The sequence below is a fragment of the Onychostruthus taczanowskii genome, unplaced genomic scaffold, assembly GCF_017590055.1.
Source record: "Onychostruthus taczanowskii isolate IOZ18803 unplaced genomic scaffold, ASM1759005v1 scaffold67, whole genome shotgun sequence".
NCBI classification, from domain to species: domain Eukaryota; kingdom Metazoa; phylum Chordata; class Aves; order Passeriformes; family Passeridae; genus Onychostruthus; species Onychostruthus taczanowskii.
The window spans coordinates 3,324,738-3,350,321 of NW_024504455.1; the positions used below are offsets into that span (position 1 = coordinate 3,324,738).

Sequence of the window (25,584 nt, forward strand, 5' to 3'; positions counted from 1 at the left end):
CTAGGAAACAATGCACAGGAATTTTTAAATTCATGTTCCCTAATTCCAGTGGAAGTTAAGATGTCCCTGCTGCTGTTGCAAAGGCAGACTCACAGATCTAGCAGTGAGATACAACTATTTCACCAGCATTACAGAGCCAAGCACAGAGAATGGGAAGTGACGTGATACAACTGAGGGAGAGAGAATTTTTGCCTACATAAGTGTGGGAAATGCAAGAATCAAGAGACGAGGTCTTAAAAGTCCCCAGTGCTCACTGCAAGAAATAATTGTGTTTGTCACTTCACCAACACTGTAAGAAAGAATGCAAATACTGCAAAGGCAGCAATGGGGTTGTAGTTACAAGGTGATAAACCAATTGCTGCACAAAGAAAAACCAGAAAACTACTTAAAACAACCAAATCTTTTAATTAGAAAGCAACAAACATGCAAACAGCAGGTATAGAAATTTATTTGAACCAACGTTTTTACTATCATGAAAGTTACTTTAAAACATTGATCCAAGCTCTCACATTTGCTGTTTAAGGAAAATATTGCACTTGGCATCTTCTAGCACCCCTCATACATGGCAAAACATTTTAAAAACATTTTTTTTTATTTTAACTTGCACACTCTCCCCAAGTCATGCACACAGTCGTTCAAAAAAACAAAAGGTTAGGTTATCCAAAAGCAATACCTCAGAATTGCACTAAAGCTCTGTAAGGAAAAATATAATTAATGTCTTATACAAATTTCATTGACTTCCAGGTGCTCACACACAACTGTTGGTTACTCTTCATCTTCATTTTCATTCTCCTGGCCAGATCCTTCTGATCTGTCACCTTCCAATCGGTCTGCAAAACACAGATTTAGTAAAAAGAATGTGCAAAATTTTCTTTTTCTGGTAAATATTTATTATGTGCTGTCTCCCTGGACTATTACACAATGGGATATGGCTGTGGGTTTTAGGGTAGAAGAAAGTCTGTGTGGACTTACAGAAGAGAGTGGGTAGAAATGTTACCACAAGAAAGAAGAGAAATGCCCTTAAGGATTTCCAGACATGAAAGCAAAATCTGTGTACAAAAGGAAAAACCTTGTAGCTGCTGACTGGCTGTCAGCACAGAAAAGACCAATGCAAGTAACATTAAAATGAGATGGTGACTACAAGGGACATAAGTGCTGTGCTGGGGAGCTGAAACTACAATAGCTACAGTTAGAAATGTGAATAGTCCAGAAACTGGGGGATCACTGCCTGTCACTTCAATACATCAGAAAAAGTGCCTTTGGATGTAAATATTTAGAGAAGGGCAAGTACAGAAATGTGTAAGGGAACATGACTGGCTCAAGACCAATCACTCAAGCAACATGCAGTCAGGTTTAGAAACACTCCACCCAGCCGTACCAGATTTTTGCTGGAATGTTGTAACTGAAGTGTTGGACAGTTCTTTTAGCATTTCACTCAGAAGAGATAATGACAAATGAAAGAAACACAGGGCCATGGAGGTGCAGCACTGGGCTGGACACATGGCACCCTCCTGGCTCCCAGAGCAGCCAGAGGTGAGAGAGGAGCAGCAGCTGCCAGCAGGCACAGCTTCCTTCACACCTCACCACTGCAAGCCACTGCTCTGCTCAGCCACAGTCCCCATATTCAGTATTTCCCATCACTTTCACCTTCATCTACAGGTCTGTTAGGTTTTTGCCCCATATGCCATGCCAGCCTCCCAAAACTTCATCTCCTTGCTTCCTACACAGTGTGTGATGCCTCTCCACTGTCCTCCATCTTCAAGGTCAATCCACTGCACTCAGCTTCTCCAGCACCAACATCCAGTTCCCAGTGATGATTCCTCCATGCAACCCTCTTATCACCAGTGCCAGCCCCATGGGAACTGGAGGGACATCCTGCTGCCCTGGGAACAGCTGCCAGCAGCCTCAGCCATGCCTCCCACAGTCCTGAATCTTCACACCTTCCTTCGCCCCTAGACAACTCCCACAGTCACAGCCAGTTTATCTTACAGTTCATTCCAGTCCTCCCCAACAGTTTTCCCATCACACAGCAATCACTGAAAAGATCACTCCTGAAGAGAGTGACAACATCAACATCTAAAAATATATTTTGCTCTTTGTTTTGACATAAAAAATAACAGCTGCAAAGATGGTGCAAGTCTCACACCAAAGAAGCAATTCCTAAGTATTAACAGAACATTGAACAACCCTTGAATCTTCTCACCAACCCCAAGTACAGCCAGAGCCAGCTGAAGATCCTGATGATTTCCCAACCAACCTGCTATTTCATAGCCCAGTGCTGTGGACAAGCCCTTCAGAAGTCTCTCACCTGCTCTTATGTGATTCAAGGAAGCCAACATTCGGAGCATGAAGGAAGCTGGAACAGTGATGGTGTTTCTGGTCTCTTCCAGCATTAACTCATTGCGAGTTATAACCTGAAGGCAGGGAAGGGAGAAGACCCGCATCAGAAATAAACACAGAATTATACTGCATTGTAGATACAAAGTTTCTGGCAAAAGTTGTTTTACAGAGTCCAAAATTACCATAAGGGAGCAGTATTTTAATAATTGCTATTGGAAAACTGTTGTCTGGAGTAAGAAAAGTCAGCCAGTGGACTCTGCCTGCAGGTGTCCAATTATCTCTCTAAAGAATATTTTAGTAAGATCACGGTTCCATTGTCCACATGCATGGCAGATACTAAGATTAGTGACTAAGAAAAACTTTGGAAATCTTTCATGAAGTAAAGCAGACTGATGAGAGAAAGAGCTGTTTCCAGATGGCAACTGTTGTAGAGAACAAAGTTCTAGCACCAGTGCTGGCCAAGAATGTGGGAAGGAAAAGAGATGAGGTTACCCTCAACTCCTACCTTCATGCTGCTTGAAACTTTTGGACAAAATCCAAGGAACACAAGCCATTTCTATCCCACTTCAGGAACATTCTTTAGCTCCATAATTCTTTGTAAACAGAGCTACAGCTTGCCTCTAAGTGACTTGAAAGAGCCAGTTCCTACTGTCTCATTCTCAAGGGAAAAAAAATCCACTAACGAATACTTGTATTTTTCTTCCCTCATTCCTTCCTCATGGAACTTCCTCGTCATCCTTCTTTCTTCCTCCATAAATTTTAATCTCACACTGTAGGTTGTCCCAGCTTTTAGACTATATTATTTTGTTATCATTAAGCACAAAAATTTCTTTAGGTGGAGACAAGTAATGACCATTTTTCAGTCTTTGCTCAGTCAGATCAGCTGCTGTAAGACAGGAAAAATAATGAAATTCTTGTTCTCTCTGAGACTCTTCAAACCTGTTCCTCTTGTGAGGAACATGTTCTTGCAAATGTTTGCAGTTTCTTCTCCCTTCCCAACCAAAGCACCTCTTTTCTGCCATTCTCACTTGTTTGTCAGACACTTGGCACAGCTGATCCCTCCCCAACAGAAGCAAACTGAGAAGGCAGCAGGCTGCTCTTTATTCCTCTTTCACCCCATATTTCTTGCATAGTTCTGCAGTGCATCATCAATAATCCCCTGATAACCTGGTGCTGAGGCTTTTTCTCCATTCAGAGGTTTGTTCTTATCTCCCCTGTCTTTTCCTATTCACTAAGGTCATGGCCTCTCTCAATTTTAAATACATTTCTGTATCTATGTGGAACTTTACTCAAACACAGTGTTTTCTCCTCAGACCTTCCCCCTTCTCTGGAAAATTCAGTTCAGGTATTTTGGACACTTCCAGCCAAACTTAACATGGTGAGAACTATTTTATTGCTATGAACATGTCCTGTCCCCTACACAGGCATGTCAGTACAGGGAATAAATTAAAAAACAAAAACCATGTAAAATTACAAACAGCACTGCAGTCAATTCTTCTGAAAGTTCTACTTCTTTATTAAAGAAAACATAACTAAATGTCTAAATAATTTGCAATTATTAGAAATAAAGGGAGGGAACTAAAGTACATTAATTAATTTTAGCACACATTTATGTTTAGCAATACTTCTAAACCCCAAAGGCTCCAAAACATGTCAGGACTAAAGCTGTCACACAATATGCAAGGAAGTGTCACTTCACTCAGTGCTAAAATAATGGGAAAGGTTCAAAACTTACAAGTGGATAGTTTGGGGATTTTTCAAGGCATGTGGGGTGGTGGCTAAGGGTTGTGTGTTTCTGTTGGTTTAAAATATATTTAGCACTACTACAGAGAAATAATGATTTTAAAAAATCCTAATCTACTCTATCTGTGCTGTGCAAGATTTTACAAAAAAAGCCCCCAACCTGACCACCCCATAACCAAATCTGTCCTATAATATTATTTACAGAAAACTATATAACATTTTGATACACTGTGTTGTGTAAATCACTCAAATATGATTATTCAGCAGTCAGCTATATGGTCACCCCAGGCCAGCTGCTATATCCAGTTATTGCTCTGAGGGCAACATGAATATAATGAGTTACATAACTTCACATTGGACTTTTATAACTTGGGCTTGCAATGTTTGCTTTATTCCATGAAGTTCCCATGTGCAATCTTAACCTTTAAGTCCCTTTTATGCCACTGAATATTTAATAGGATTGATTTTTGTACTCTGTGTTGTTCTGTATATCCTTGTATTGCCTTCAGTTTATTTCCTTCATCTTCCCTTCATTTATTTGTTTGGAGACAGGCACTATATTAATTTTTTAATTCCTGCCAGTTTTCCTTCTATATCTGAGTGTTCACACTTCTTCCAACTCCTTTCATGTACATAATAGCAGATCTTGTTATATAATTTCTAGGAGAGCTGAGGAAATGCAAAGTGCCAAGGATATGAAAGTCAGCTGTTCTGAAGGGCAGCTTTTAATTTGTAGCTCATTTGCTGAACATTAAATAACTCTGCTAATTCAATATCAGTAATTTGTACCAAAGGCTTTCATAAAATTAAAGACACAACATTACCATGAAAAAGGAGGAAAGGTTCTTACCTCATCTGCAAGTTTTCTGTTAAAAATCTTGGATTCTTCCAGTGGTGACCAAATTTTTATATCATAATCAATACCCGAAGAGGCCAGAACTAGAAATAAGTAACAGTAATTCTAAATTAAATGTGTTATGTGTTTATTGGTATTTTCTGCTCTTAAATAGAAGAAAAATATTTCACTTGAAGCATTTATTTGCAAATGTCAGATCTCATGCTGAACAGAGCTTGTAATTACCAAGTCTCCACATGAGGTCTGCTCCATAGATGATTTGTTTTTGAATCTATCTATATAGATATGAAGAAAACAAATGCAAACATCAAGAGCCCCCTGTTTTGTATTTTAAAAAATCACCAAAATATACAAAAGATAGAAACAAAAAGTAAGAGCAAAGCCAGCCACTACTGATCCATTTCTGCTGCTAAGTATATGCATTAATAACAAAGCTTTAGAATTTGTAGACCCAGTACAAAGGCAGAACCAAGATAATTTCAAAGGTACCTTTGATAATTACAGTGAATTTCATGTAAATTTATTTGATATTTAAATGTAAAGATGCAATGGATGCTGTTATAAATAAAGTATGAAAAATCTGAAAAGCTGCAGAACATTCCCTAGATCATTGCACGAAAGCCACTGTAGGAATTAAAATTCCAGAGAAAGCTCTCAGTAACTGGGAACTGAACAAAGGCAACTGTCCTAGAAGGATGAGGTCTCTTAGTGACACCTTCAGAGTGTGACACACTCCAACAAGACACCAGCAAAGCCACAGGGCACTCTGAAAGGTGCTTCCAAAGGGAGTATCCAACTCTGGACATTTACAAGAAGTCAATTTCAATAAAAAGTTAAAAGTTCAAGGCTTACCCTAAGTAGGACAGTATTCCACGTTCCCCCAAACTGTTTGAAAAACCCCCAGCCTCTTCTAACATAATTGTAACAACTTTACTTGCTAATTTACTAATAGCTCACTCTTACTATACAGCCAGGTAAGCTGTGAAAAAAAAATAACACAAATACTTTCTCTGACTGTGTCAGAGGCTGGAAGATGGTTCAGATTTTCCAGCTACATGTGATTCTTTCTACTGCTTTGGTCTATCTTTTCTATGAAGGATTTCCTCTAAACACAAATTATTAGGATTGCTATTAATTTTATTAATTATTCTAATCTCACAATGCCAGTGAGACTTCCAGTGTTATTAATTATTCTAATCTTACAGTGCACTTCCACTGCATTTTTTAATAGAACCAAGTAGAGACCAGATTCCAATATAATTTGCAAGTATTGCTGGCATCTCAGCAATCCCGTATTTCCCTCATTAGCGTCACAGAAAACATTTTATATGTTGAGGGCAGCAAAAAATTGAGATTCTTCTTATTACATCTGTCAGTATTTCTATAAATTCTGTGCCAGGAGTAGTTTGACTTCAATAATTTTTTGAGCAAGGAGGGATTTAAGGGCATTAATAAGAGGCAAAATTAAAAGCACTATTATCTGAATTATATAGGGAAATATGAACAACATCTCATTAATCATTGCATTGCTCTGTTGAGACAGGGTTTAAGACTGAGCTTTAAAATGCTCTAGTGCAGATAAGCTGGGCATGCAGAGTGTGAGAATGCTGCTCTTACTGGGGTCAAAGGGGTGAGGCTGCAGGCAGTTCACCACGTGGTTGTCAGCCTCCAGCAGCATGAGGTGCTCAGCAGTGTGGCGGTCCCAGATGAAAATGTGGCCACAGTCTGAGCCACTCATGACAAAGTTGGATCCCCAAAAGTTGGCTTCCTTTATCTGCAAGAAAAACAAAACTTGGTAAGACCCAGCCAGTGAAAAGCACAACAGTGCTGCTGAAGGAAAGCTCAGCGATGCAGAAATGAGATTTAAGAAAATTTAAATGAAACATTTAAAGAAGAGTGACTAAAAAAATGAGAGTTCATAAAGTTTTAGATTTCAAGAGCAAAGTAGCTGCAAACACAAAGAAAAAAAAGAGAGAGAGAGAGAGGAGTTGGGGCAGACTGAACAGTATGAAAATAAATGTCAGCAGATCTGTCACTTTCTGAAGCCACAGAAATGATACTGGAGACAGGGTACGCAAAGGAGTTTTTAGGAAAAGTTTGGCCAGTTTAAAGTTTGTGACAGGCTAATCCCTGGGGAGGATTTTCCACTACAGAGAAACAGGAGACAAGACAGAAGCTGGTGATACCTTCTTCAGAAATCCCTTCTGATTTTACTCAGCATAGGACCTCACAATAACCATTGTGAAATGATACAAATTTGCTATCCCATGTCCCCTACAGGGAGAGGGGACATTGCTTCAGCAACAGCCAGAAAACTCAGTCACGAGATGGGAGCTGAGAGCTCCACAACACTCTGGTGTCTGTGCTGCAGAAGGAGCCTGGAAGGCTGAGGGGGGGCCTCGTGTGTGGAATTGTTATTTTGAGAGCCAGCAGTACCTCCTACAAACTTTTAATCAACATCCAAGGGGAAAGAGTGCAAGCAGGAGCTGCCTGTGCAGCAGCTTGGAGTTCACACAGACCATTTCCAATGCTGGAAGTTCAGTTTGGCATTTAGGAGTAACTCCAGCATAAGGGACACAATTTTGAGTTTGAGACTATTTACACTGAATCCTGCTATAAATTATTTTCCAGGTAAGGCTCTAAAGAGGGCCATGCCTGGATCCTTGTCTTTCTTTTGGCACACTTCCCTCAGAAAGTGCCCTGAAGAGAAGGGCAGAGACGTTGCCTTGCTCTGTGCTTTGCCTCAGCTACCTCGGCACAGATTCACTGGTAAATTGAACCCTTTTCTGTAGAAAGATGTGGTTTATTTCCAGCATAAGTATGCCCAGGTTTAAATTTCAGCCTTGGTAGATCTCTTTCTATAAAATATGTCCCAATGACTGCAGTCAGTGTAATAATGTCATCCTGATGTCTAAAAATAAACCAGAGAAGCTGCTTTCCTGTAATGAATTCCAATGTATTAATCTTTCAGCTGCTTTTGTCTTATAGCTCCTTTTAATACATATTTTCAATATCCTGTTACATCTAGATTATCCCCAATAATAAAAAAAATAATTTTCTATTTTAATTTTCAATCATGACCTCTTCCTGTGTCCTGTGTATTCTCATACTCATACTTCTCAATACTCATAAAATCTAATTTTAGCACCACAAAAATGAACAGAACTGAAATTCACATTTAAAAATTTTGGTTTTCAAACGTTTCTAAAAGTCACTCTTCTAAAAGCAGGACTATAAAAAACGTGAGATTGCCAAATTAATTTTTCAAAAGTAAGGAAGAACCAGAATTATTCTATTTGCCTGCATAATCTTAATTCATTATATATACCTATACACACACCCACGTATAGGTATGTACCTGTAAAAATTCTACACAGATATATAAATGGTTCATGTAATTGAACACAACTTTTTCCCTGGGCTGCTCAGGTGTGTAGGAAACAAAGCTTTTTTAAGGTATCTCCTTAAAAAAAGGAGACACCTTAAAAATAAATTTGAAGGGGAAATATCATGGAATATGCAGGAATGAGGGCATTACTCAAACCAGCAGATCAAAAAGAAGTTTGCAACCATAGAGACCAACAGGGAAAATAAAATTACATTTTTTTTCATTCTGTGCATTCCTTGCCATTAGGTGCTCGTGTGAAACAAAAGCAAAAAGACCAACACATCCCTAAGAAACCAAACAACAAAATCTGTTAAATAATCTATAGAATAACAGCTATGCAGACAGAGACTGAATTAAGCCTTAGATTAACTCACTTTTAGTATCTTTTAACCACAAAGTGCCTGATGCCAGGACTTGTAAATTAATCGGGGTTTAAGCAATTCAAATTGATTTCTGAAATACCATACAAAACTCCTTGTCATTAATCAAAGTTTATTCTAAACCCTGTTGCTTTTGTAGACTGAAATATGTATCTAGTCAAGCATTTTTCCCAGTGTAATCAAAGCTATTCACACAAACCCTAGAAAATGGCTTTTTGGGGGTAAAGGGACTACTCTTCACATCAGCTGCAAAATAACACACCAGCTACTTCTGCAAAATGCCACCTAGAACTCAGAACTTCACATCTTCAAAATATTGCAAAAACCAAAAAGAAGAAATAGCAAGGAAAGCAGCATCTGTTTTTCATGCACCATTGCTTTACAAACACAATACCCGTGTTTTTTCTTAAAATACTGGAATTTTTTTGTGTGAAAAAAGATGAGGCATCTAGTAGCTAAATTATAATTTAATAACTAGCACTCCTTCCTTTTTTTAATTCAGAGATGTCAAGGTTCTTCAAAACTCTGATTTAATCCTCACTTTCCCTTCCAAGCTCTTCAAATTTAAAGACTAAATAATAATTTTGAACAGCTTGGAAGGGAAAGCGAGGATTAAATCATAATTTGGAAGGCAGGCACATTTTATGCCACATAAGCTGAGAGAGAAAATGAAAAAGAAGGAAAATGCACCAATTTTTAATGGATGTTAAGGGGAGAGAGTCTCAAACTCAGGAGTATTTCAATGCCTTTCACAGTGACACGAGTCATGCTAATTGCAATTTTCATTTAGAGCAAATTCTGTGCCTTCCCAGCGAACACAGAAGCCCAGGTGCTCACAGAGCATCCCGAGATGCTTTTTGGGAAGCAGAGCAGGGCCAGGTGCCCGAGTGAGCCCCCTCAGCCCCAGCCCCGAGCCCCCAGAGCCGTACCATGGTGCGGGAGTTGCGGTGACCTTTGTAAACCATCTTGATCAGGGGCCGCCTGATGTTCAGCGTCTCCAGCTCCTCCATCTCCTTCCTCTCCTTCCTCCTCCTGAAGAGCTCCTGGATGCGGGCCACAGCGGATCGTCTGTGAATCCAGAGAGAGCAGCACTGAGAGCCCCTCCCAAACGCTGCAGGGGGCTCCCAAAAATCATCAGCAGGCACTCCACCACATTCTCCATGAGTTTGACACAGACATCAACATCATCCCAACTGTAAAACTGCAGACGTGGATTTTTTCCATCCTGGCTTACAACAAGAACAGCATGCAAGACAGTGGAATGTCAAGTGATGCCAGGTTTTATTCCCCCCTCTGTAGAACAAACTTCAGCTGCTGGCGAAATTCACATGCTATTTTATTTTCATTCTCCACCCATACTGAGGCAGCAAAATTCTGAAGTGAAAAAAAAATTCTATGCCAGAACAGAAGTTTTTAAATTTTAAAAAGCCATTAAGGATCTAATGGGTCACTCAGTGTAAAAAATTTCAAAAAAATCTATGCCAGAACAGAAGTTTTTAAATTTTAAAAAGCCATTAAGGATCTAATGGGTCACTCAGTGTGATTTGTTTTTTCATAAGATCAAAAAAAAAATTTCAAAAAAATCTATGCCAGAACAGAAGTTTTTAAATTTTAAAAAGCCATTAAGGATCTAATGGGTCTGTCACTGTGATTTGGTTTTTCCTAAGATTTTGTCCAATGTATTTCTCGTCAATATTTCTCTATGAGGAGATTTAAGATTTAGACAGCTTTTAAGAAGTTCCTACTAAGGAAAAGATGATTTGAGATCAGTTATTGGAGCACCTATCCCATATGGTAGCAGTAAGGTTTACAGCTGGAGATTTCCTAAAATAACAGAGGCATAAACAAAAGCAAAATTATGCAATTTGTTTTGTAAATGTTTAATTCCAGGAACTTAACTTTTTATTAATCTGTGAAAAGACCTTGGTGTCAAATTTTTCCTGTTTAGCTGTTCAGTTTGCAGATCCCCATAATTCCAGCTATGACCAGATGGTCACATCTCAGTTTTTTGTCTTCTGTCATTCCTTGTCATTATTAGCTTTGAGGTCCTGAACACAGTCCAAGGGGAATGTCACTCTCAAGAAGAAGCAGGTACAGATTTTAGCAGAATGCAAGGAGTGAAACTATTACAGCAATTTATATTATCCTAAAAATTAAACTGATCCAGGAACCTCCAGAACTACATTGCTGCCAGAAAGTAACCTGAATTTGTTTTTAAGTAACGTTTTCCTTTGTGTTTAAGTAATGTTTTCCAGTGTTTTAGTCACTGATCCCGAAAACTCCAGCAACAAGTCTTTTACTCCAGAAAAAAATCCCACCAGATCTATCTCATCACTAATTCTCTCAGCCAGTGATCTGCTTAGATTTTTGTTCAATTTCTGCCACAGGAGAAAATTGCACCAAAAAGTTAAGGTGAAATAAATGTTATGCTACAGCTAAGCAAAGAAGGAGAAGCAATGTAAGTCATTAATGCAAATTTATTTGCTATAAAAACAAATAAACAACAAACCACCCACTGTTTTACTAAGACAGATTACCTACTACAGCTAAGCTTTCAAAATAAATTTTAATACTTTTTTATAGAAACCAGAAGAGTTTTGAAAGCACCAGTCAATAAATCTACTTAACAGTGTGCTATTTATTATAATACACTTCTTAGATGCTTGCCTAGCAAACAGCACCAGAAAAAGTAGACTACTGCTACTTCCTTGGTGACAGTTTTCTATCCTTTCAATCCCTAGACAATTTCCTGGTTCATCTTTTTTATACTACAGTAAATAAATACACTGTATTTTTTAGTTAGTCCTTATAATATGCTGAGTTTCAACTTTAATCTTCAACAGATTTAAGAGGGTTCTTCACAACACCTTCATACAACAGAGGGAGTAAAAAAAGAAGCCTATGTTCTTTATCTACTGTGTTTTAAAGATCACTGAGTTATTCTCCTCACCAGTTTGCTTCTACATAAAGGAAAAAGGGTGGCATGCACATGACAGGCTGCATCAAACACTTACAGAAACTTCAAACCATTATTTGTGCAGATTTGACTTTTACTTGCATTTAAAAAAAGATGGGGTTCGTGCGAGAAAGTAAAAGCATCTATCATTTACTGTGATTCCTTTTCCGAATTTTGGTGCATTTATTCACATTAATTAATTAAAGATGTGCAGTGAAGAGGCTGGGAAGTTAAACATCATTAGGACTGACAGAGCACTAGACTTGTCCAGCTGTTTCAGAAGGGTTACTTGCTGGACAGCAGTAACAAGTCTTGGGATTAGAAGATGATATTAAAGGAGCTAATTGGTAAAGCAAAGTAGTTTCTTGCACAATTTTTCATCCAAACATCTCTATGAAAATTAATCTCTCCAGTTCCCTAGACTGAAATATGCAGACATTACAACAAAACCTCAATACTCCTCAGCAATCAGAATCATGCATTTTTAAATAAGAGCAGAAGCACAGAAGCAACTTTTTGTTAAAACTGTCTTTCAAATAAATGGAACTCTGAATTTAACCTCCTGATTTGGGGCCTCATTTTAAAAGGCAGGAGTGGATTTCTATTTAGTTATGTTGGAAGCCAATGATTACCTTCTCCAGGGAGAAGGCAGCCAAGCACACACAACTGTCATACTGTGATTGAGCTCTGCAGAAAGCAAAAACATGGCAGAGGCAGGTCTGCTCCAGAAAACATAAATACGAGCCCAATTTAGAGACATTTCAGGACAAAGAAAATTACAGGAAAAAGCCTTCTCTCTGAGAGATATTACTTGTTGATAACTACAGATTTTCCATAATTCTTTTTAAGTCATACATGCACAAGAATTTTAAAATCTGACATGGCTGTTTTCATTTGAATTTGTGATGAGCAATTCCTGTCTTTGCCAACACAAACACAGAAGCAGCCTCATCACTTGCAGCATCAGTGGGTACAGAAGTGTGCTGTGCAGTTTGAACTGTTCTGAGTTCAGCTTGAGCTGAGCCTGGCTGAGAGCTGCTGCTTCCCCTCCAAACTGCTCTTCCAAGCACAAATTATCGGACAATGGAATTTATGCACATTGTGCTGGCACTCCTCAGGCAACCCCATCAATGGGTACAGTTCTAGGAAGTATTCACAGAGCCCTGCTCCTCCCCTTATGATCAGTCAGGTTTAAAGTCCTCAAAGTTAATAGTTGTAATTAATTATCAAAAGTCCATTTAAATTAAGCCCGAGATGAATGGAATAGGGATTCAGAAGTGAAGCCATATTTTTTTTAGTTAAACATAGGTTCAAGATAGGCAAACAAAAACGCAAACCCACAAAAATCCTGTGATGCAAACTGATCCACAGCTATATATTCTAAATGGAAAGAAATGGAAAATATGTACACACATAAGCTAAGCCTTAAAATATGTAAGTTGTCACACAGGGTGTTTTCTGTATATTTAGAAGTTCTGAAGCATAATGAGGATTTTTTTAAAAACAAGAATCTGTACAATTTGCACAATTAAATACCTGGTTTGTTTGTTAAAGGACAGTAATTTAGTGGCTGCCATAAAACTCATCTGGTACCTGAGATAACCCTGCTTCTTCCAAAAACCATTATCCCAGACAGAAAATGGTCAGTCTCCTGAGCTCAGCTGGAGCAGAGCTCACGTCTCCCTCCTTCCTTGCTCCATCCCTCTTGCCTCAGCTCTGCACTGAGTATTGAGCTCAGTATTGATTCCTTCTGTACTGAGGATTTTTGTCACTTCTCAAGTTTCCAAATGCACTCACACACAGACAAATATGGTCTCCTTTTCATAGTAGACAGCTTTGGGCTGGAAGGGACCTTAAAGATCATCCCCCAAGCCCTGCCAGGGGCACAGACATCTTCCACTGGACCAGTGCTGAGGACCACAAACCCTGATTGCCTCTCTTGAGCTCTCTGATGTTAACATCTATTTTTTTATCCACTCTTGTTGCCATCTTCTCCTTTGAACTGTTTTCCCTATCCAAAACAATTGCAGAGAACCTAAGGCTTATAACAATTAACTTAGATCTTATTTCTCCAGTGCCTTATGGTCATCTGGACAATGCTCTCAGGCACATGTTGGGATTCCTGGGGGTGTCCAATTGAGTTGGACTCAGCTGTGGGTCCCTTCCAACTCAGAGCATTCCATGATCCTGATATTATTTGTGGGCATATCTAAAGCACTGCAGCAAACCTTGAGCCAGGTCTGTCATTTCTTCATTGATCCCGTAAAGGAATCCAGTTGCCAGCTACCACTGATCTGCCCAAGAATTCCAAAGGCTTGTCTTAACCACCATATTAAAATAGATCCCTTGACTAGATGCCAACACTTGATTATATTTCTAATATTGGTTACTTCCTTTAGGAGCCTCTGAACCCGTGGAAGAGATTTACTGCTGCTGTCAAATTTCAAGCATTAAGACAGCTCAACACCAAAGGCAAAACCATCCTGTTAACAGCACATTGACACTACCCCTAAAGCCCAAGTTATTTCACTCTTGATCATACAAAACCAAATGTTTATTGTAATGCCCTCCTAGGTAATTTTCCCAACTTTTCAAACACAATCAGTGTTTAAATTATTCTCAGTTACAAAACACTTCAAAATTTTCACCTGATATGCTGATGAATGACAAAATTTTCACCTGATAGGATGATGACAAGCAGAGAAAAAAGACTGATAAAACATTCTACTCTGAATGCATCATTTCTTTTATATTAAATTTATAGCAATATGAAACTAATATTCCCCTGGGCTGTGCTGAAGAGCTAAAGAGCTCCTTGGTAAGCATGCTGAATATAGAAAGAATGCCTATTGTAAAATTTCAAGTACAAACAGCAAAGATTCCTGAATCTCTAAGAAAGCTGCCAAGTAAAATCCACGTATTCCAACTGCAACTAAGATGAAAATATAAGACAAAGAAATATAGATCTGCACTATTTTCCTGAAGGCATTTAAAATACAGGACTCAGGCTAAGTCTTTTATGGAACCTCATCCTGCACTTTTGCCTTTTCAGCTACAGAAAGCCAAGATATTAATTTTCATCATTGTAACAATTTTGGGCCATTTCCCCTCTAGACGACCTCTGGCTGAAATCACAGCTGAGAGTTTCTCCCTCTTACATGTGGCCAAACACAATTACCCAAATTGTCTTATATGTTCTTACAACTGCTTCCCTCAAGTATTTCAATAAAGAATATGAGATCAAGGGATTTTTTTTTTTCATTTAACTTCATTAAAAGCAATATTGAGTATAATTTAGCATCTGTCTTTCTAAATGTGTATTACCCAATATAGCTCTAATAATTATGCTTAGTTCCATAACCTTGTTCAGGCAAAAAATATAAATGGTTTTTGATCCATGTAGTCTTATATTTTTGTCCAGAACTGGATGTTCTCTACTACCAGACAAAGCAAATCAGCAGTAGCCCATGCAAATATAACTCGTTCCTCAGCAGCTCAATTAAAAAAAAAAAAAAAAAAAAAAAAAAAGAATATTTCTTTTCACAAGCTACACACTTTTCAAATTCCATTAATTTCTATGACACACGATAAAAATGTTAATAGGTTGTAAAATGTATACACTGCCATTTCTTTTCAATTTCCATGCAACACATGCAGCTAAATATAACTCAAGCAATATGCTCTGTAATTCATAGCATTTGAAGTACAGCAATTCTTAAAATGCCAGTTAGATATGAAAAACCAGAACCTGATAAATCCAATATATGGCAATAAAAAGGAGGAGAGGAGGAATAAAATAATTAATTACCTCATTATTCTATCACCTATCGCTGTTCCTCTGATATTATATCTAGTAAAGGGAATAACAACTGAAGTCATTCACAAATGCTAGGTACCATGTTTTTCAAAGGTTAGCATCTTTTACAAAATGTGCTCTATGAATTCCAACTGAGAAGGCTCCTTCCCAGTGTATGAGTCAGTATATGAGACTACTTGCATTTCAGCAAAAATAGTATTCAGATTATATAACAGCACACAAAGTAAAGTTCTAAAATGCAGTAATTCTTCATAGATCACAGCAGCTGTATCATCATTTCCATTCTACATTCGTATTTCTTTAGATTTTAACCTACTAGGTTAAAGCTAGTTGTAGCTTTTTCCAGGCTTAGCCTCCGCCCCCAGATCAACTTCAAAGTCCAAACAAACTTAATTCAGTCATTTAAGTAGGAAATCAGCCCTCAGAGAGCTGTTTTGACTAATTTGTGAAAATTGAGATTAATCCATTAGAAACTGCACTCTCTGTGTATGAACAACATTTTGCAAAGATTTATTTCCCCTCCCACAGATTACAAGGTATCACCCTCTGTTTGAACTAAACTTACTGGATCCAGAAACTTCTAAAGGAGAAATGCCCTTGCATATATCCAAACTGAAAGACCTGCATGTGTTGTGTTATTTGTCACAAAAGGCACCTTTTCCTGGGGATTCCCTAAAATGCACAGGAGGTTATTTACTCTGGTGGGTATCTAGCTAAACTGCTCTGCTGTATAGAAGAGGTTTTAATTTTTTTTTCATTTCAGAAAATTCTGTGCACTTCCTTATCCACTTAGTTAAAAAGAGCATGCATTGACTGGCCCAACAACATGAAAAAATGAAATAACTGCTTAGCTTATTTTAGTCACTTGTGAAGACCATTCCTACAGTGATACTCAGTGGCTAAGAAATGCTGCTGAAAAAAAGTCAGATGTCACATTCTCAATTATTTCTTTTAAAGAAATTACCTTCTGTGTCAAAACTCTTCCTAGCTGACTCCTAGTCAACATACAGCTGACTTAGCCCATCAACCAAAGGATCGTGGTCTTTCTCCACATTTTGCTGCTGCTATTTAAAGTCCTTTTCAAAATATTAAAGCAAGTGCAGACTTTGCCCAGTCCTTGCTGATAGCTCAGTTTCAGGTTAATTGGTGAGAAACCACCTATCCTCATTGTGTTTTGAGATTTGTAAGTATCCACAATGTGAGATTATTGAGAAAAAGATCAAACCCTCAGCATGAAAACATTACAATTGCAAATAATATTCAAATAATGGAAGCCTTGTACAATTAGATTTGCAAAATAAACAATACTGAACTGAAATCTACATCCATCTTACTAAAAACAACCTGAGATGCAGCAGGAAGTTCCCAATTTATTTAGAGCTCTGTTTAACAGAGCTATCAGAAGGGTATTTCTGCCACTATTTTTCCCTTAAGAGGAAGTGGCAGATCATGATTTCAGAGTACAGAATCAGAAATCTACCCTTCTTTTTCAGTGGAGAAAACTGTATTTCACAGTGGGAAAATGACTCAGACACATTCCTTTATCTGAATTTCTCCACCTGCAGAATATTCTGCTCAATATAAACAAGAGCTATTTGGTTTATAAGAAAACACAGCCTAAAGAAAAACAAATTGATTGTAGACAAAGCCAGTAATGTGACATATTGGAAAAGGCTTATTATTCAAACAGTTTTTTGCATTCTGTCTCAGAAGGCTACAACAGCCTTTTTTTTTTTGCCTATAGAAAAATGAAACTTTTTTTCTTCATTACATAAATTATGAATTATGGTAGGTTATTGTAGGCTTGTCTTTCTTCTTCAGAAAAAAAAAAAAAAAAACAAACCAAAAAACCACAGCAAAACCAAACCAAACCCACAAAAAAACCCTAAAAAAACAAAGCAGTTTCCCCTAAGTATTTTACAGAGAAAAAAAAATCTACTTTATTACTTAGATATTAATGTCATTAATTATCTAATAAGATGACACATTGGAAACTAAAGTATTAGATTAACTTGAAAAAATGAGATTTAGTAAAGGAATTGTTAGGTAACACAATTTACTGAGTGAGCAAAGAGAAAAGAAGCCTAGAGAAAGCATCCTGGAGGAGTGGAGCCCCAGACCTGCAGGCAATTTTATCCCATGTATTGCTACTGCTCTTGAGCAGGGTGTAGGAATGGAATCATGCAGCACATTGAGGGTGGGGAACTTATTAACAGAGGGGACTCTAGGGCCTTGAGAAAAAGAAAATCAGCAGTATAAAATTGAGATTTATACTTCTCAGCTTCCTTCTGGTGAATGGGAACACTCATTAATTAGGAATGACAAAGTAGGGAAGAGTGCAGGGTGCAGGGCTTGTGTCTGACCACGAGTCACCCCCCGAACAGTGACAGGCAAGAGAGGAGGAGGACACAGCTCCAGCTCACTGTGCTCAGAGAATCCTCTCCAGACCAAGAGTAACAACCACAGAATTACTCCAGCAAAACCCAAATAGTGCAGAGGGCTGGGCTACCACATTCAGGCAAAAAGTGAAACATGAAGAGGAGACAGAAACCAGCATGACGGCAGGAAATCCATGAATTATTACTGCTAAGAGTGAGAAAAATTTGGTACTCAGTCTAAGGAGGCAAAACCTGAAAATGGACAGGATGAGCATGATTCAATGATGAGCACTGGGCATGAAAAATTATTTCAGTGAAAACAGAATGTTAGCACAGAACAAAATGACCAAGTTTAGTTCATGTGTACCCAAGGTAGCAGCAATGCTTTGAGTTAGCTTCCTACTCATTAAAGGACATGGGGGATATTATATAAATTTGATCAGTTTGTGAAAGGGATTTTAGGCTATAAAAACTGCCATAGTACTACTACAGAGAACTTCCAGTTCCTTTCACTCTAATGTGAGATAAAAATACTAAAAGGGTTTAGAGCCATAGCTTTTAGGACCATCAGTGTCTGCTTCCTTTCTGGAAATCCAAATTCCTTTGAGCACACACAGGATGTCTTACTCTTCCTTAGTATTCAGAGTGCACTTGTAAACTCCTGAAACCTGAAGAATAGGAGGGAATGTAATGCTCAGTAGTTAAACTGGAAAACTTCACTGCTTGCACACACACAAAAGCAGAACAAAATTATCTGGTCAGGCATTAAACCTGAGCATTGAAAGCCTGCAGGAAATCCTAAACCAACACTGACTACAAAGCAACTATTTTTCAGATTATTTGGGGGAACTATAAGGGAGCAGGGGACTGCACCAAGGATTTTAATTGTATCATTCACTTGGCTGAATGATCTTTCCTAGGTGATAAATTTAAACTGTTACAGGAAAAAAATCTCACTGCACAGAGAGGAAAGAAAGCATGTCAAATAAATTGTAACTTCATTTAAGATGCCCCCACTAGTGGGAAACGGTAAGAGCTCTGTGATACCTGGAAGTGTAATTCTTATCACATTGCTACAGAAACTACACGGTGGAGACAACATGGTGCATGAAGAGAAGCTATGAATCCTGCTTGAAAATGGAGATGGAATTAAAATTGCAGGGCTTTCCACAGCTTGCTCTTCAATCACTGGATCATAATGAACATTGGCTCTGCAGGGGAAAATATTTCTGCCATTCCATATCTGCCTACAAATACTTAGTACTGCATGGAAAGTTAATGGGTTAAGACAGAATCTGTGTATATTGGCTTCTTCATAAAAGCTGTCATTTACTGAGCAGAATTACTTGTGCTTTGTAATAAACAACCACTGACTGCTCTTTCTGCCACTACTGACAATGTGCTGGCTTACGATTTCTATTTTAACTGCAAATTATTCAAAACCTCCTCTAGAAACAGCTATTAAATTCTTCCTGATTTCCTAATGAATACATATTGTAAATTCCTGTGAAGAATCTTCATTACTAGCATAAGAAATTAATAGCACTGTCTTTAACAGGAGTATGTGACATGAGGTTAAATTACATCTAAAGCTAGTAAGAAGGTATTGTATGAAGTCTAACAACGGAAATGTTGCTTAAATAATTTTATAGTTTTGAAATTCGTGAACAAAGGAATTAAACCAACAATAACAAATTGAGGGTTCGGTTTACTAAATGATCAAACAAGTATGTACAGCTCTTCATATAAAAAAAGCACAAAGCTTACCAAATGCATCTTTTATTCCTGGTAACACTTAGCAGTCTACCTTTTTTTTTTACTGACATACACAGTAATATTTAATAACCAACAAAAGAAAAAGGATTACAGTTTCTCTTTCAGAGAAAAAGAAGAATGAAAAATTGAACACATCAGTTTTAATATATGTACTACAAACACACTATTGCTGCACAAGGGCAGTTAAAAGCTCTTGCTTTGCCAAAATAAGAACATCTAAAGTACAACTGAAAGAAAATGTAGGTCTCTGTCCAAATTTATGAACTTTCTATACTTATGACTAGAGGGAGAATAATAACACATAAACTGCAAATATTTAGCACCGAGGCATTCAGCAGGCAAGAGATCAGCATAAGCAGGTATTAGACCTGCAAGAGCCTTCCTGGCTTGCAGGGAAAATGCAGCTGCACCTATCTTAGATATAATTATATATTATTACACTGAGCCATCAAGCTCTTGGCCAGTTGTCAAAGAACAACTTTAGGATACGAGGGCCGAGTTTCTTGACCTTTCATTCAAAGAAACAAACAAGAAAAGAGGGAAAAAAAAGCAAGAAGCGTTTTGCCAAGCAGAGACAGGTGCTGCTCTCACCTGTGCCCAGGGCCTCCTCGGTACCTGGCCCCCGGGATGAGGACAGGGTCGTCATCGCTGTCGTCGGTTTCCTGCAGGGCCGAGCTCCTGGTGCAGGCCTCGTCCGCAGCCGCCAGCCCCGAGGATTCCGGCTGCGACTGGGGCTCCTCGCTGCCCAGAGGGGTGCTGGCACTGGGGACAGTGCTCTGGCTGCAAATGTCTTGGTTTGCACCCTGCTCACAGGAGCCTTCTTCCTCTGCGTTCCCAGAGACAGCGTCAGCACTGGGGCCTTTTTTTTCTGGTTGAATTCCGGAGTGCTCAGGAGCAGGTTTATCTGATACTGCTGAAAAGCAAATATTGGGGAAAACAAGTCACACCATTAACAATTATAGTCTATTTTAGAAATGGTCATATTTCTATGACCATTAATATTTATTCAGTTAATATTTCATTCTCTACTTATTCCTATAACTATTTGAAAGAGTACAGATACATACTTGCTATGTACAGATACCTACTTGCTTCTGTTGTCCCTGCAGCTTCATCTGTATTTTTCAGCTCTTCAGCACTTGCATCTTCCTTAAGAGATTCATCATTAGGAACTCCTAAATTAAGCAATTTAATGGTAAACCACATTATTTCAATTAGATGCACATCTATAATGTAAGCAATTATAAATGAGACCAGCACTCCTGGAAGAAACCAATCTAAGTAATCCACTCCAAAGTCAATGTCTCTACTGAAATCTCAGCTATCAGTCACGTAAAAATCAGTATATATAAATCTACCTAAGTTGACCAGGTCAGCACGCTAACTAAGAAAAATGTAGTCATTTCTTGTTCCTTAATGTATTTAACAGCCTATGCTATGAGAACTTCAGCAGTAAAAATAGCATTTGTACTCTTAATACAGACACTTACTATTATTTCTGAAGACAAATGAAGTTATCAGTCTATTAAGAGGGATTTATTTTTTTTAGTATTTCTCTGGAACTAGTCATTTGACTTGACTGCCCTTTTGGCAATGAACTGAGCAAGACAAACACATTTAATAAAACACAGTGAAAGCTTGAAAGAAATGTAACAAAATTCCAAGCACTCATTTATGACTGCAAAATGCAGTTGTTCTATTTTCCTATACAAATCGAGGCACAATATACCCCTAAGAAGAATAGTGGTTATAGAACTAAAGACAAGGTAAGTTAATGTTTATATTTATTGCAGCTATCTCAGGTTGGTGTTTTCTTTCCTAAAAGAATTCATGCTTTACTATGGCTGTGTTCTGCCTTCATGTGCACATATGAGACTCCCAGTGTGTGCAGTGGGAATCAGGGACATAGGAGGGCAGAATTTTTGCCTTAGCATTACAAATCCCAACGTATCTTACTTGTTTCTTCCCCATCAGGCCCTGACTCATCCAAAGCTTTTGTTTTTACAGAGTCTTCTTGGCCTTCTGTTTTGCAATGACTTCCACTCCCTCTAGAGCTTGAATTTATGCTGCTCCTGGCAATGTAACATGGAAAAAGAAAATCATTTAGGATCATGTAAATACATAAATAAATAAATAAGATCATTGCAACAGCACAGCCTGACCAACATTATCTATCTCACTGCAGTAAAGTGAGAGCTCCTGGCAGCAGCTACAACCAATTCACAGCAATTTCAAAATTCTCTTTTATTGTGTCCATTGCCACTCATCCCACACAATTCCTCTGCATCACAGAACCCTGTTCTCTCCTTCCTATCTTTTTTTTTACCTTTAAAGAATGTCATCATTGCTTTTCTAAATATTTTAAGAACTCCAAAGGATTTGCTGTATTTCACTATGTGCCCACTTTTTAGATGTATAAATAATTAGCAATCATTTTAAGAGGTATGACAAGCCACCAACTGAGCACTAATAAATAATGTTATCCCATTCAATTAAAAATATGATTCAGATAAAAGTCTCCAGGTCCTTCACCACTAATTATCATTCCTGTACCTTTCAAGGTATGGACTTTCAGTTCTCAAAGTTTTGTTATTGCTCAAGATTCACTACAAGCTGGTATTTGACATTTACTCCCCATTCATGTTTAGATAATTACTGTGGGACACCAATTTCTCTTTACAATATAGAAAATGAATCCTTGGGAAATATGTAAAATGTTGTCCTGGATGTCATTGAAATTCATGTTTTTAGACTCTCTAGCAAAGACTTTCAGGAAATGAGGCCTTGTTGCTGAGCCCTCTTATGTGATGTGGCCTAAAACTCAGGGAAATCATTGGACAAAAGCAGAAAAAAAGGCAATTATAAGCATGACTCGCAATAGTTTAGACTGTCTCTTTACAAATATCTTCTGACCTGTGTATGTTATTAGCAAATATTTAATATGCTACATTGCTAGAAGCAGCACAGATCACGCTTAGTTGAGATTCTTGAGAATTCAGTCTAGACTTCAGGAATTTTATGTCTTATGTTAAATCAGAGCTTCTACTCCTCTTGATGAGCAATATTCTGTATATTCATTGCTGTATCAATTTGGAAGCTGTAGGGAAGTTTTTGTTAGCCCTTTCAGTATTTCTTCTAAATCCAGAATTTTCAGCATTGCTTCTGAATGGCCAGACAAGAAGGGTACTGCTAGACACCAGGTGGAGGATTTTTGCTATTTTATGTCTCATCTCTCTATAAACCTAATCACAGCCTAAACAGTAAAATATTTTTTGACTTGTAGGATTTACATGTCTTCCTCTATTTCGTTTTCACAACTTCCAGTTCTCAGATTAGGGAGTTATTTGTTCTCAACTGCATCATTTTGGCAGATGGAATTGCATCTTGCTCCTGTTGCTCCACTCTTCAGCACAATGCTTTTAGTCAGCCTTTGAACTGACAATGACTTGCAACTTTGTCCTACCAGAAAATGCTTTTTCCTCTCACTACCCACACCACACTACCCACCACCAAACTCCATGGATTTGCTGACTGCAAAATTAGGTAAAAGCATCATAGCAAAATTAATTTTTTCCAAGTTTTCTGGATATTGGAGGCGAAATCAGTGTTTTAAGTTTCCAAACTGTGAGCAAGGTGCATGTCTTGTGTCTAAAGCCACAGCACTTAAGAGTGACTAAATGTGGCTGGGTTTTGTGGGTTTTTTCCCCCTCAGTAACAATGAGAAAGCATTTCTCCTCACTGCCTCCATATAATTTTGAAAACATAAGCAGAGGAATAGAAATAAGATGAGATAAAATAAGGATGATGGTTGTTCTGGGAGGTCCCAAGATGCTCTACTGATACACTTGAACACAAAGCCAGGTACACAAGGCCATCAGGCAGTGTGTGCTCCTTATTTGAAAAGGTTGTCACCACTGTAACACCTGAGCAGTCCACAAAGCTGCTGTCTCAGCCTTATGCATTCATCAACACTCCTCAGACAAAGAAATATTAATTTCAGTGTTTACAATCAGGAACTCAGTCACAGACAGACTCACTTGCAGAATACTATATGAGAAGTTTGTTAACCCCTGGACTACCATTCCACCCCTGGACTACCCTGCTTTATAACACCTTGATATTATGCCAGGGCTTGATGAAAATAGCATGTTTCAAACTAGGTTTGGGTTATAGAGATTCACAGTAAATACACAAAAAAGAAGTCTCTTGTATAAATTTCACATTAAAGTATCTATCTGAATGCATTAAGACTAGAGCCATTTCAAATTGTGTAGGTACACCTAAAAATAGACATAAACCACAGGGAAAATAATTTATAGCTATGCTAGACAAGTGTTATTGATATGTGCTAATCATGAACTAGTCAAAACCAAAATTAACTTGTTCTTACCACTCATCAGTGAAGTCCAGTTTTATTGTGCTTGTAGTTGTTCCTTCTGTACTGTAGTGCAAACTTAAAACTGGTTCACCTGTTCCTGTTCGTGGCTTATCACTTTCTGCAAATATGGGGTTGATAAAGGTTGAACAGGCATTAGAAATGTACATACAGTTGCTATAATTCTGAAGATTAATTTCATTATCAAATGTTGTAGTAACATATATCATGTCTGTTTAAGATCTCTTACAGCCCAAGCAAAAAGTTAAAAACTTCTAGAGTAAACACACCAAATTTGCAATGCTTGTAAAATGGTCTAACATTATATGTAATTATAAAAGCAAATAAAGGAGATGCTGTCCTTCAACATGCAAGTAAATAAAATTTCAGATAAATATGTGTACACACAATATAATCATTAATAAGCAGATCAATTTTATAGCAAATATATTAATAGGATTATTTTTAAGTGGTATTCAGTCTTTTTGCCTTAGTAAATACACATGAAAAAAAGATTATCAGATCTAGACATAAATCAGCCTAGAAAAATCACCATCCTCTACTTTGTTGCCTGCTTAGAACCCAGACAACTACCAGTACCCTTAGCCTGCTGTAAATTGTCAGTCAGTTGTCATAAAAATACTGTAAATTCATGTTTCAACAGTTTTATGCTTAAAACCCTATTTTATATTATAATAACTGCAAGCAGAAGGGAGCACTTCTAAAATGGGCTCATTCATGATTTCCAAAAGCAACAGAAGTGAATGGAACTGAAAACCACAGCATACTGGCCACTCCTCTGCTGCAGAGATGGTTCTAAGGATGTTAATGAGCTCCTTCAAAAGAGAGCTGCTCAATGCCATCCATCCATCCATCCATCCATCCGTCCGTCCATCCATCCGTCCATCCATCCATCCCCTTGGAGTCAAGTTCATGGTCACCACCTATCCACAAATGGCAAGTTTGCCATCAGTCCTGAAGTTGGGCAAGACTAAAAAGTTCATGGAAAGCAGCATCAGATGGAGCCTCACTACAGAGGTGCCATTCCCTCAGAACTCAGAGGGAAGGTTTATTTAGTGTATTCAAATGCATTCAAATGGCCACTGAAAGTCTCTGCAGTCTTGCTTTTCCTGACTACTGAGCCTTTTATCTCAGGATTATTTGGACAAAATCTTCTGTCCTTTCTTTAGGTTCTAGAATACAGAAATGGGACTATAAATATCCTTGCAGTATTGGCAGCACACTGACAAGTGTAATAAAGGAAAAGCTGCAGATCATCTTTGTGGAAGTCAGTGAAAACCTAACATTGCATTCAAACACAAGCCTACAAATTTCCCCACTAAAAAGGCTGTTGTCATAACAGTAATGGCTACAATGCTGGCACAGGATACCTAATTCTGAAGATACAATTAAATTATAGCAACTATGAGATAGCACATCAGAATTTAAGCTAACAATCAATGCTCATATTTTTAAACTGCTGACAGGCAGAAGCCCACTCACAGGATCCAGAGCAGTGATCAGCTGTGCCAAAGAGCTTTAAATATGCACTTCTACATGTTCTGAAGAGAAATT

General features: G+C 38.0%; 1 protein-coding gene across 7 annotated transcripts in view; it reads right to left on the minus strand.

Moving 5' to 3' along the window:
* Window positions 1-385: 385 nt before the first annotated feature.
* DCAF6 (DDB1 and CUL4 associated factor 6) overlaps window positions 386-25,584 on the minus strand; it is a 73,537-nt gene continuing 48,338 nt past the window's right edge. For 4 of the 7 annotated variants that reach the window (XM_041420903.1, XM_041420902.1, XM_041420901.1 and 1 more), the window contains 10 exons: window positions 24,025-24,130; window positions 21,591-21,706; window positions 20,723-20,809; window positions 20,226-20,547; window positions 15,472-15,513; window positions 9,637-9,775; window positions 6,557-6,713; window positions 4,934-5,022; window positions 2,309-2,414; window positions 386-830 (listed from right to left, as the gene is read on the minus strand). In XM_041420903.1, coding sequence (XP_041276837.1) covers window positions 766-830; window positions 2,309-2,414; window positions 4,934-5,022; window positions 6,557-6,713; window positions 9,637-9,775; window positions 15,472-15,513; window positions 20,226-20,547; window positions 20,723-20,809; window positions 21,591-21,706; window positions 24,025-24,130 — 1,229 coding nt within the window. In that variant the 3' untranslated portion in view covers window positions 386-765. The remainder of the gene's footprint in view (window positions 831-2,308; window positions 2,415-4,933; window positions 5,023-6,556; window positions 6,714-9,636; window positions 9,776-15,471; window positions 15,514-20,225; window positions 20,548-20,722; window positions 20,810-21,590; window positions 21,707-24,024; window positions 24,131-25,584) is intronic. The other 3 variants (XM_041420904.1, XM_041420900.1, XM_041420899.1) reach the window with 2 other exon arrangements.